Raw genomic sequence first — 13,813 nt, forward strand, 5'->3', positions numbered from 1 at the left:
GAAGAAGATTTAAAAAAACATATCAAAGAAACTGCTAAGGACTACAAAATGGTAAATAAGCACACCTTGGGACTGATGTGTCTATCTCCAGTCTATTTTATTACAATATTAATATTGTCACTGACAAAAAAATCATACTTTAAAATTAATTGATATTTCTTTAGGTGCATTCGATTTTTAAATATTATGTAACATCATGGCGACAAAATTATTTTTATTTCCACATCGAACGCTAAAATAAAACCACTCGATTACCTTTAAGTTACATCGGCAATTGCTCTTCATCGTTGCGGTCACTTGTCCACTACGATTTTCCATTTAATAAAATTATTGCAAGCAAAGATTAGAAAAAATACAATGAAGTTTCAAGCGTGTAGCACAAGACAAGACCTGGAGGGCCTCGATCCGTTACCACTCGTGACACCAGCAGTTATTAAAGTCATTAATAATATTAATTGAAATAAATCCGGTACGCAAGCAGAATTTGTTAGTTTTTCAGATTTTTTTGAGTACAAAAACCGTGAAAATGTAACTGCCAATGGACATATCTTTCCGAACTCCCCGCGCGCGTACGGGTCAGATCTGTTCTAAATAAATTAGGCTACACTACATAGTAGCATCTTAAAAATACAGTTTAAAATCGCTTACTCTGGACTACAAGATTATAAACAATAGTATCCCATTTATAATTTAAAAAAAATCGTTCCCGACACTGAAAGGCGCTATGTTACGGCAAACGAAAGGTTAATTAGGTCCAGTCCTAGGTGACTGCAAGTATATAAAAAATATCACTCAGCTATCGAAGATAATAAGGGCGAAGAGCAAGAGCATTATTAAAACTTTCTCTAGAAACACAAACAGTGATAGCCAGTAAAGAGAAAAAAAATTAGGTATGGTAAAATCATTCAATCCAAAATTGGCGGAGTGTACACCGCTAGTTCTGCGGAAGCTCACGAGACTAATATGTTAACATATATAAACAAAACATACAACTAACACGTACAGTTATACTTGTGATCGGTGATATACATATATGCTTCGTCATGATACCCATAATGCTTCTCAGAAAAGATGCCATCAATCAAAATTATTAAATAAATTCACAGTTATATATAATTATTTATGTATAATATATTGTTGAGGTTTCAATTGCATACGATCCCACTTCAAAATATTCTTTATTTTGACAGCCATAGTTAAGAAGTAAATATTTGTGACGTTTACTTGCGAACGCTCCATGTTACTGGCCATTACTGTCACAATATATTTTTAGGTTATTTTTACGCATTTCAATTAAAATTTAAACGAGTAATTAAATTCAGAGATCAACAGTAAGACAGTCTCTGCAATTGTGATCGTGTCAGTGATGATTTGTAAATAGTTTCTGTAAATTTGTAACTACATCCATCGTAAGTGGCTTTAATGTTATTCGCTATCGAAGAAGATTCAAGTACGTTGCACAGCTGTTTGTATACTAACACTCGGAAGACGTCTATTCTATTTGTACAAAGCAATAAAAAGAATTTCGATGTATTTATAAGGTTTTCTATTTCATTAGTACGTGACACATTTTTTTATAACAATAAAAAAGCAACATGAAAGTATTTTCCGGGCTGTATAATAATACATTACTTGAAAGTAAATTACGCCTCATTGATTGTAGTAAGTTTAATAACCAATAAACGATATGATTGTTGCAAATTATCTGTATAGTATTGGTTTTCTATAAAAAATTATTCCTTTGTAATTTAAGTCAAAGAAGTTGACGTCTATAAATTATATACTGATTTTATGTTATTAGGGTTCAGTACATGTTTCTTATCAATAATTATTTTCTAAGAAAATCCCCATGTCTCATGAGCCTACTGAATCAAACAAAATTACTCTAAGAGTCGACCCTATAAGTTCCGCGTACTTTCTACTGCAGAAGAGGTTTTAATTTTATTATTCTCCGTATATGTTCTCTTTCTGCTTAATATAAAAAGTATACATTATTTTTTTATAATGATAGTCTCACATAATACCAATTTAATTGCTGGCCTATTAGACGTTACTTCGGTTAGAAGTCTAAAAATTAGTTGATTAGTGTTAATTGTGTTTTTAAACGGTTTTATTTAGTTTGATCCGTACGGAATTTATTTGGATCAAAATTAGAAATTTAAGCACCTTCCCGTTGTCAGATTGATCTGAAATTTGGTACACACATTTAATTTAGATAACAATACAATATAATAAAATCAATAACATTATAAATCTAAGATGGCCGCCGATACAAAATGGCGGATTACGTATTTTTCCTTAATCCCCTCAATATGGGTATCAAATGAAAAGGCTGCACTAGTAAAACACGATGATTATGTCAAAATTTAAAATTCAAGATTGACGCCGTTCCAATATGGCGGACTAGGTACATATTTTTCCACAACCACCACAATATGGGTATCAAAAAACCGTTTAACTTAAAAGTATTTCTAAATGTATTTATTTATATTTAATTGGGAACGAAATAAAAACACGGGACAAGGTTAGTTCTTGATACTCTGATACCAGGACCACTTATACCTAAAAATTGTTGCCCTAAAAATAAAAAAAATTTCATAAATCTCAATATAACATTTTTAATAATATAATGAACTGAATCTCTTACTCGTTCTATATTTCAATTGTCATTATTCCAAACGAGTATATTGGAACTTGTTTTAATCGGTGTTTGTAAAACATCTGTCAATAACTTTTGTAGGCTAGGAAGATTTATAGACCTTAGGAAACCTGCCAATTTGCCTCAAAGTTCATCACTACACTAAACGTAGTGGCAGGTCACGTTAGGGACTCTGGGACCTGAGAAATCCAATAACAGTAGGTGAGATACGAAGTAGTAGCAGTATATGATTAGAGGAGTCTCTTAGTAACGGTGCAATAGATTGTAATTACGCAAAATTTTGTTTAAATTTTTAAGTTATTAAAGACATTTTAATATACGTCTGGTAAAAACATAAGTGTAGAGGTTGTATTTTATTTAAATATTTTGAACTCGGAAAGGATAGTTATGTAGAAGAAAAATATTGTGAAGTGATTTTAAAAGAGTTCATATTTTAAAAAAGAATAAAACTCTTCGGAGTATCCACTTGTAATTGGTATGGAAAAAAACTACAAGATCGGTTTTACTTTTAATTTTGTTACAATTTACATTAACGGTAAATCAATAAAAACATACGTATGGTATAATAAAAGTATTAAATGGTTTTAAATAAGTAGTACGAATCTCTAAACTTGTATGACTACGGTATATAAAGGATGTCCTGTGTGTTTTCTTTTCACAAGGAGTTACAACATTCAGAGTAATTGAACAAATAAATTTGCAATGAAATTCAAGATTTTTCCACCTGAAATCGGCGTGCATTGGGAGTTGTCTTTCAAATTGTTCAGAAAATGTTATATTGATTTATTCGACAATGATAGCCCGAAATATACACGCTTGAAGCTGTACTGTTTGATGCCTTGCGCAATTTTCCAACTCATGAGCATGTGGGGTTTCGTGTTTAAAATATCTACAGAAGATGTGAATCTAACTGATGCAGCTTACATGATTGCTATATGCATAATCTGTTCACAAGGTATGTTGTTTTATTTCTTATAGATGTTTCATAAAACATTTTCATAATTTTCTTTTATGTTTTGGCAGTAATACCTTTACTACTAAACGTAGATCTACGCTCACAAATAGTTCACTTTACTTTTAATAATATCCACATTATAATCTAAATATTCGCATTTACTAACAGGAGCTTTGTGATATATTATTATCGGATTTTTTTAATTTTCTTCAGTTCCTGTGCGTGCTAAGTATTCTCAAATTTCGGGGCACAAGCGAACAATCTCTGTAGAAACAGTATTATGTTTATATAAATATATTTATCTAAAGCATATCTTCTAAGAGGACTGTAAAAAGATGAGTCAAGTCATTACTTATCTCTTTACGAAAGATGTTTGTCGACCGTTAAGAGTGTATTGCCGTAAAGTTTTGTAGTTTTTTTGAAAGAATTTTTCCGTTGTGGGAGATATTCAATATGACTATCACGGTATTTTTCGTAACATTTTTGCGTAACATATCTGCAGCAACTGATAAAATTTGTAAGTGTTATGACAAGTATCATTTCAAACTTCGGAACCAGATCTTCGGGATTATATTGGCTCGCCACTTACTAGTCAAAATAACGCATAATTAATATTGTCCAGTACGAAATTATACACACAAATTATTTTTAATATAAAATTTAGTTAATGTTTTAAAACTAATAATAGTTGTGTGATTTTTCTAGCTTGTTTCAAAGCATGCGTAGTGCTTTATAGAAAATCTGATATAGAAAATCTGCTCAACGAGTTAGCGTCCATGTGGAGAACCACTAATTTAACTGAACAGCAAATGACAAATAGAAAAAGGCAAATAAAAACATTGAAACGTTTTCTCTTGGGTGAGCATTTCTTCAGACTGGCCTGTGAAGTAGCAGTTGCTATTATTTGTTATAACGCATGAACTGTAACAAATGAAATGCTACCAAGATAACACTTCAAACATCGAGAACATACATATAAAATAAGCCATAGTGATTCAATAAATATAAGATTAATTTTAAGGCAGGTCCGAGCAACCTTGTTGCGTTTTACCTGATGATGAGAGAATGTGATATACGTTATTATGTATAAAAGAATGCTTCTGTTGCAAATGAAGGTGTACTCGTGGTAATCGAAGTGTCGATACTGCCACTGCTTTTTCTTACCTACATAAGTCAGCGCTGTTGTACCAAAGATTTGGCGGTGGTCTTAAATAATCTTCCATTGCATTAAAAACTAGATCAACTCCAGAGGGCGTGAGAAAGATATTGAAAGCATTCTGCATTAAGCTCCATTGTACCTGGTGGCGGATTAGGAGAAATCTGTTGTCAACTTTATGTGTATTATACCTCCTAGGAGGAGAAGGAGTGATTTTTCTTCCTAAACAAAGGGCTACGTTGTCGATATGCGGAATATGCAGATTAAGAATATTTATTTATTTATTTATTTAATATTCTTTATTGTACACGTTAAGATACATTTAATAAGTTTTACAATAATATACAAAAAAGTACAATGGGCGGTCTTATCACACAAGACAATCTCTTACAGACAACCATGGTATGGAAAAGGTATAAGTACTAATAAAGGGTAGTTTACGTGTACAAAAAAACATATTCACAAACCAATGAACATAAACATACATACTTAACCATTCATACATACGTATATAACATCTATACTTACAATAAATAAGGTTTAATACATATTATCAATATAATACAATAATAAATAAAAACATCTAACTGACTTCGATCAATATTAGTTCGATTACACTTGCCTCAGAAAGAAACAAGAAGAAAAAGAAATGAATTAACAGATAGATAATTATAGGTCTAGTAAATGGTTCTTAACCATTTTCTTGAAAACAGGTAGTGAGTTATCACGTCTTATATTCAGCGGTAAATCATTCCACAATCGAACAGCCTGCGTGAGTATGTGCAAGAGAAGCCATTCAAAAACTCAAAAATGTGTTAAATAATTTATTTATATGTTTTTAGTATTCTACTGGAACACTATGGGTGGAATCTTCATACATTTCACAGGGCCGTTCTTCGTGGTGATTACTCGAAGGTTCATTCTAAAAGATCACTGTATACTGAAGCTCCCGTTTCAAAGTATATTACCTTACGATATTTCGGATAATTGGTTCAATTATTTGATTACCTATGCCTGTCAAACGTTTATAAGTAAGTCAATGGTAGATAGCTATCTTAGATGTCATATTCTTTTGAAAATAATACTAAAGGGTGTAAATCCACGCACAGTAACAAAGTAAGAAAAGCACCAATATTTAGCCACTTCCGCACATGCAGTGGTAGTCGTGCAATAAAATGCACCGCCCGCCAGCCCGCCGATAAATGCGTATGCGGCAAACAATGCGAATCACACAACCGCCACCACCAAATCACTCAACACGTGTTTCACCCCTCCACGGGGCATCTTCAGGAGTTATGTTACACCCATTAGTGCCAAACACAGAGTCTCTCTCTCTGTGACTCTGTATGACTCTTATCGGCGGGCTGGCTGGCGGTGCATTTCATTGCACGACTACCACTGCATGTGCGGAAGTGGCTAAATATTGGTCCTTTTCTTATTTAGGATGGACTTCCGCGAAGTAACGCCTGATTCCATTAAACACAGTAACAGAGTTGAAGATTAAGAAAATAACCTCGGTAACATGGTTCACTTGAAGGAAACTCATCACAAAATAATGCCGCATACCTCTGATCAGGGGCGGCTAAACCTATAGTGCAGGGCGTGCAATAAGAACGGGCGCCGCCGTCTCAATAGACACCGCAGCGCTCTATGAGACAGCTAAGAGCATCGTCTTGGACATTCACGGTACAACAATGATATTACAGAAGCGGCCAGCCAGCGCGATGGCGGCAGTTACCAAACGCGAGCACCCTATGGCCGACTTCTTTTTCGAAAATTTTGTTTCAACTTGAAATAAACCTTATTTCACGTATCGCTTTCGGTTCGCCGCTTAGTTTCGCAACAAACATATGCTACAGACATAAAAACAATTAGTGTTAATCTACCGTCATAAGAAAAAAGGCCGTAATTAATACCATACTGTAGGCTATACCTACTTATAAAATAGCTTGTTAGAATATGTAAGAACTTTCTTGTTGCGACTGCAAAGTTAATAGTTATAGCAACGGGGTAGGGGGGTCAGACCTAGGAGACGCCTGGGTTTCATTGCACACGGGCGCTACACAAGCTAGACTTCTAGGACTCAGGGCACGCGGATCCGAAATCCGCGAGCTAATTAACTAAAAAGAAATCTCCGTCAGATGACACACCTGTCGTATTGTATTAGCTAATTGTTACTTAGTCAGTTTTCGGAGTCCAGATTCCGATGAAGCTGTAAAAGCCAAAACGGCTAACAGCGCGCATCAACATTCGAATATAGCCACGAGCTAGAGCTGCCCCTGCCTCGGGGTATTGCGATCTATACATGCCGCGTCCAACATCCAGTGGTTGCCAGTTGAAAAATATAGTTGGAATTTTACCGGGCCAATTCAAATTGTTCTTCTTACTACATCTTAATCATCAACATTTCAGCCTTGTAACGTCTTAGCTAAACATAGCCCCAACCCCATAAATTTGCAATAAAACCACTTGGTAACTATCTGCATCTAGCGAACATAAGAAATGTTTATCTCGAAAAATGTTTATAACCTTTTTTTCTAATTTATTATTTAATTCCGCCATTGTATAGTTAAGTAATGAAAATTACTACCTTATATTAAATGTTGAAAATTGCCTCACATAATGTTTTGTATTTCAAACACGACGCTTGTCACTTCCTCACTATTTCCCTTTAAAATTTAATAGAAATGTATTATTCTTAAAGTTTTAAAACCTTTACAGTGTTACATTTGATTTATTCCTTGATGAATTCGGAATTTCTTATGATAACCTTCTGCGCCAACCTCGGAATAGAATTTTCCCTATTACAACATGACTTGGAATGCGTTTCATCATTTAATGCAACTGGTGAACAGAACGACGCAACCTTCGATAAATCAAATACAATTAAAGACATTATTAAACGACATCAAAATCTTATCAGGTAAAATATAATTTCAAATTGATTCTATACTAATTTGTATATCATTTTAATAACAATGCCTTATTAAGAAAAAGGTTAGGTTAGTTTCCTCCGGAGAATAATATTCCCCTACCAAACGGAGCCTTCGGTGTCGTGGTTTAAGATAACGGGCCCTAACTCTCACTAGCTTCTGCCACTCTGAGGCGGACTATGGGTCGATGTGGCCTCGAACCATCGTGATAGCACCATGAAGGCTTGGGGGTAGCATGAACTATACACGCCTACCCCGTGAGAGGGCTATCTAAAATAGCACAGCGCTAGGAAAGATCGTGTAGAGTGCCCTGACTGGGAGATACCGCGGTCGCCCGCATCTGAAAAGAGATATACCCTCCGTATTAATGTGTACGAATCCCACAGAACCATGTCCTCCCCCCAGAGGCAGAGTATCTTGAACATCCGGAAGAATTCTCCCCGAAACCAAAATGAAAGGTTAGGGTGGTTGGTTAGTAATATATTTCTAATTTATAATTTGAGCAACAAATTTGAAACGACACCTATTGCAATAGTAACACTGGAGTCGTTACATGCGCCCCTGCCAATTTTCAGCCGAAGTGTACAGAACCAATTCCTGAATTAGTGACAACGCATATTCATCACCATGCTAGCCGATAGGTGTTCACTATGAGACATTGTATTTGCGCTACACGTATTCGACGAGTTCCCGCGGCATTAAGTGTATAGTCGGGTATTTATAACACCACAATTTGTGTTTTATATCTGTCTACTTCTTCTTCATTATTAGTTGCACTATACACCTTTTTGCTCAGATATATGTATTCTTCCACGTTTATATAATAACACATTATAACTTATTATTCATAGAATGACGGATGCATTGGACGACATATTTAACGGTACTGTGTTAATAAGTACACTCTGCGTGACATTAATTTTGTGTGGCTTAGGATTCGCAAGTGCGGTAAGAAGTTTTGTATACACATTTTGTAAATGTCTGGACTTAAAAGTATTATTATTAAACATACAAAAGGTCATCACTTTTTTATTACTTTTTAATATATATGTATATATATATATATATACATATATATGCATACATACATATATGTAAATCAACAATTATATATATATATATATATATATATATATATATATATATATATATATATATATATATATATATATATATATGTAAATATAGGGCCGTATAGGGTACTCACTCTAAAAGTGACAGCTATTATATTACCTCCGTGTCTCTGGTAGTATTCACAATTTTTAAGATAAACTCTTTGGTGTCCATAGAAATCGACTGTTGTTTCTTTTACAGGTGGCTCGCGGTGCAGTGGAAAAAATGTATTATTATTTCCCGGTAGAAGGAATGTCTATACCCTTGTATTTGCTTTGTTACTACGGTGAATTTTTGAGGAACGAGGTACGTTCATAATTTCAGTCCGTATACGCCTACTGCGTGGCCAGAGTCCAAGGTCCAAAGATATCTGTGGGAAGATAAGGCATAAATGTCACGCTTGGAAAAAGGGTTAACCATAGCAGCGTGGGATTATAGTACGCTAAGAACGCTGCTATTCTATTCACTGGGAACTTGTTTGTGAGCAGTGGTAATCCTATATAATTAACTCATCATTTATTCCTATTTCCCCAAGGGGGGGAGAGTGCATCCGCAGTACGTCGCCATCCCAAGCAGTCTTGAACCTCGCAGTTCGCTTCATGTTATTCCAACTGCCTTTACTTCTGCAGTGATCGTCCGCCGCCAGGTTTGCTCTGAGCGGCCACGTCTTCGTTTTTCTTGAGGATTCCATTCTAGGGCTTACCTCGTTATGTGATCAGGGTCCCTTTGAAGTTTGTGGCCTATCCAGTTCTACTTGCGGCGTTTGATCTGTTCGCTGCAGTGAGATGCCGATCAACTGGCATCTCACTGCAGCGTTTCCAGAGATCTACATAAGAGAGTTTGTCATGCCAGTATATACCGAGAATACGTCAAAGACAGTTGTTAATGAAGTCTTGCAAGCGACACGAGATACCTATATAGTTAACACACAAAGTGACAATTATGTAAAATTGTGTCTCGGGAATCGAAGCCACTACCTACGATCGCAAGTCCTTGTCTTTTACCTGGGCTACCACTGTTCATTTATTTACTTAAAAACAATCAATCTAATTGTTATAGTTCTAGATATTGCTCGACATGAGTCTCGATTCTCGCAACGTTAGATGTGTTTCTTTTCGCCTCCGTCACGGTTTCAGAGACTTTGCACCTCTGCTTAATGTTTTTCCTTTCACTTGAAGAAATATTTTCAGTGTGAGATTGACTTAGCCTTTTGATATCCAGTTTTTGTCGTTGTCTTATCTTGTTGATTGTCACTTGAAAGATGGCAATTTGTGTAGCTGTAACTAACAAATATAATTTTTACTTTGTATAGATAGACTAACTAACTTAGCTATTCTGAACTTCCTATATCATTTGAATCTTCTTCTTATCTGCAGCTAATGTTCACATTTATTTCCGCAGAGCTTGGGCATTGCAGATGCAGCGTACAACAATTTATGGTACAGAGAGTGCGTGCCTTATCAGAAGATGATTATTTTATTAATAATACGGTAAATAGACTATGACATAAACATCATAAACTATTTTCTAGGGTTGAATCACACAGCGGATACGTGCACATTAATATATCATTATTGTTAAGGCGCTGAAGACGGTTAAGTATGTCTTACGCGGGTGTATTACAAAGTACCGATAAACGTAAAGAGAAATCGTCAATTGAATCTGGCAGACGATAAGGAAAGCAAAAATTGAGTCAAGTTCCTACCACGGCGGCCGTAACGGTAACTTTGTCCTAAGGTTCCTAAAGATAATGTGCTCCGAAGCACGTGGTTTTACGCCTGCAAAAAAGCGTTATGGGTGCAGAAACATAGTTGAGCAATCCTGTCCTTCCTAAAGGCCTGGATGTATCAATATGACGGAATCTAGTCTATGGTTTTATAAAAAAACGAATGTACTCTTAGAGAATAGTAATATGTCGACGATGTTTTTAAATGGTTTTATTTAATTCGACCCGTACGGAATTTATTCGGATCAAAATTAGAAATTGAAATTTAAGCACTTTCCCGTTGTCAGATTGATCTGAAATTCGGTACACACGTTTAATTTAGATGACAATACAATATAATAAAATCAAGAACATTACAAATCTAAGATGGCCGCCGATACAAAATGGCGGATTACGTATTTTTCCTTAACTCCCTCAATATGGGTATCAAATGAAAGGGCTACACTAGTAAAACACGATGATTATGTCAAAATTTAAAATTCAAGATGGACGCCGTTCCAATATGGCGGACTAGGTACATATTTTTCCACAACCACCACAATATGGGTATCAAAAAACCGTTTAAATTAAAAGTTTTTTAAATGTATTTATTCCGTCTCGCTGCGGGTTAGCGAAAGTTCCGGAGAAAATTTATCCTCCTCCTTCGAAGAGGGACAGCGTATTCTATTAAATAATTATTTCACATTTCTACAGAGCGCAAAGACCATGCTGTTTAACTGCGTGGGGACATGTACCGGTCACATTAAACATGTTTACAAAGGTAAATTCGTTTCGTCATATGTTGCGTGATAGTGTTATCATGGCTCAAAATAAATGTACTTTGAATTAATGCAGGTTCATTTTTTAAGTTTTAAGTTTACATTACAGGTTTAAGTTGCACCAACACGTGCTTTTGACTCATGCCCACTTATTGGCAGGAGAAATACGTTCAAAAACTAAAACAGTTAATAACTAACAAAAAAAAAGTAGGTCATGATATAGTTTTCGCAATTACATTTAGGCAACTTATAGAGTGTCAGAGTTTTTAATTTTATCTAATTTAGAGTTATTTATTCAATTTGAGTATTAAGAATGATAGGTTAAATGTTCCATAGTGGTAGTAGTAGAAGCGCCGACTTAAAAAAAAATCTCTTATTTAAACATTCTCGAATAAAATTTTTATCATACATTAACGTATAAATTTTGAAATATAGTTTAACACGTACAAATTAAACTTTACAAGTGCGGTTATATTAAAAGTTCATCAACTTTTTTTCCAAAAGGTTCAAATAATTTTTAACAACATTTCTTTGCTTTTTAAAAGTTAGCGGTTTTAATTTATGTATGGCTGATTAATTTGTTTTCCTTTATACACTTACACATGATGCTCATTTTAAACATTTTTCATTTAGAGTACTATTTAACGAAGGCTTATTTATTAAATAAAGAAATTAATATGTTTGAATAAAAAACTATGTCATTATATAAATGTTAAAAGCTGAAATTTAGTGTCAAAACAAACAAAAGTAAGCTCGTAATGCATAAAATTTGTCTTCAAAAATTAACAAATCGTTCATAGGCCTGCGTATGCAGATACATAATGAAATTTTGCAATATGTGATAAAGAGCTCCTTTCGTAGTTTAAATCTGAAATTAAAAATAAAACATTAAATGATTCTTATTCAACATTCAAAAGTTTTAAGTCAATAGAAATGTGTAAAAGTGGATAAGTTGACTTATTTACAGGCTTTTCATTATGATGTACAGATCAAACATTGTTTAATTTTAAAAAGAGCAACCGTTGAATTTATGGCTGGGTTTTCTCACCAGATCAGCATTCCGAACCTGTGCTAGCTTACCTTACTCAATGACTGACTATACTTTTCTTTTTATAATGTTAAAAATGATCGACTATTTAAAATTGCTTGTAAATGCTATGTTTAAATAAAGATATTTCGAATTTTAAGTCGTTCGATATCAACTGCTACCCTAGCGACATATTAGGGGGACCGGAAATAATGTCATTTCTGTCGACATGTTTTACAGAAAAACGAATTAGTTTTTTTCCGCTTTAGCACTGAAAATTTGTGTACTAGATGGCAAGAGATTATTGATAACGAAGGAGAATATATTTTGATTGGAAATAAAAACTTATTAAAATGTACTCGTGAATTTAACTTAAAAAGCGATATTACTTTCCGGTTCCCTTAATATATTTGCTCCAAACATTGTTATTTTATTTAATGGAATCAGGCGTTACCTAGCGGTCCATCCTAAGCAGAAGATGTCCTCCTGCAGATGCCCCGTATAGGGGTGAAACACGTGTTGAGTGATTTGACGGTGGCAGTTGTGTGATTCGCATTGTTTGCCGCATACGCATTTATCAGCGGGCTGGCGGGCGGTGCACTTTGTTACACAACTATCACTGCATGTGCGGAAGTGGCTAAATATTCGTCCTTTTCTCACTTACTGTGTTATTTTAATTAAATTATCTTTTCCTTTTAATATATAAGGGTATTTTAGTTATGATTTAGTTATAAATTTGTTGAAAGCAACTAAAAAATACCCAGATATACATATAGCATGCATTTCTATTTACGTATCATTATTGAGCAACTCGAAAAATGGTCTGCTCTAAATTCCATTGATACACGAACTGGAATAACCTAAAAATAGTAACTTTAAATACCTTGCATACAATATTATTTTCTGTGTTAAATAATAAAGTCGCTTCCAGGTAATGAGCACAACGTATTCCTACTTCTCCGTGGCGACCAGGGTTTATTCAGGCGATGACGATTCTACGGATTAAATTTGTCACAGTTTTATGTACTCACGATGGAAATTATGCATTATTATTCACTACGTGCATTAAAATTTTATTATTATATTCTTTATTCAAAATCAGACTTAGAACAATAGATGTGTGATAGCAAAACGATTTTAATATTAAATTTCTTTATTGATATTTATTTTGTTTTATTAGATATTTACTTAAATCTTTCCTCGTTGAATACAAATTGTATAGTATATTGTTACGTAATAAAAATAAAATTGGATAAACATTCGGAGAAAACCGTTCTTAGTCCACCGTAACATATTTTATTATTAATTATAACATCTGTGGTCAAGTGTTTCCTCGTGAGCCTTATCTTGGAGGTGTACGTCAGTGAATTAGGTAACAATTCACCCTTATTGTCCTATATCATGCCGGTTTCCTCTCTGGATGTTTCACCATTAATTGTGTGCATTGCCGTTTTTTTTTTTCTATAGATGTGCAACCAACCAGTAA

The 13,813-nt window shown here is 34.3% G+C and overlaps 1 protein-coding gene across 1 annotated transcript; it reads left to right on the forward strand.

The window, feature by feature from the left end:
• Positions 1–3,523: 3,523 nt before the first annotated feature.
• On the forward strand, positions 3,524–13,333 carry LOC137931952 (odorant receptor 85b-like). Its single transcript, XM_068775450.1, has 8 exons — positions 3,524–3,614; positions 4,320–4,472; positions 5,613–5,801; positions 7,492–7,693; positions 8,993–9,122; positions 10,218–10,306; positions 11,236–11,302; positions 13,259–13,333. Exons 1-8 carry the CDS (start codon positions 3,524–3,526, stop codon positions 13,331–13,333), a joined length of 996 nt encoding a protein of 331 aa, XP_068631551.1.
• Positions 13,334–13,813: the final 480 nt, after the last annotated feature.

Source organism: Battus philenor, unplaced genomic scaffold (assembly GCF_028537555.1).
Source record: "Battus philenor isolate CCGP_79_NKW_IND1 unplaced genomic scaffold, ilBatPhil1.0.hap1 SCAF_11, whole genome shotgun sequence".
NCBI lineage: Eukaryota > Metazoa > Arthropoda > Insecta > Lepidoptera > Papilionidae > Battus > Battus philenor.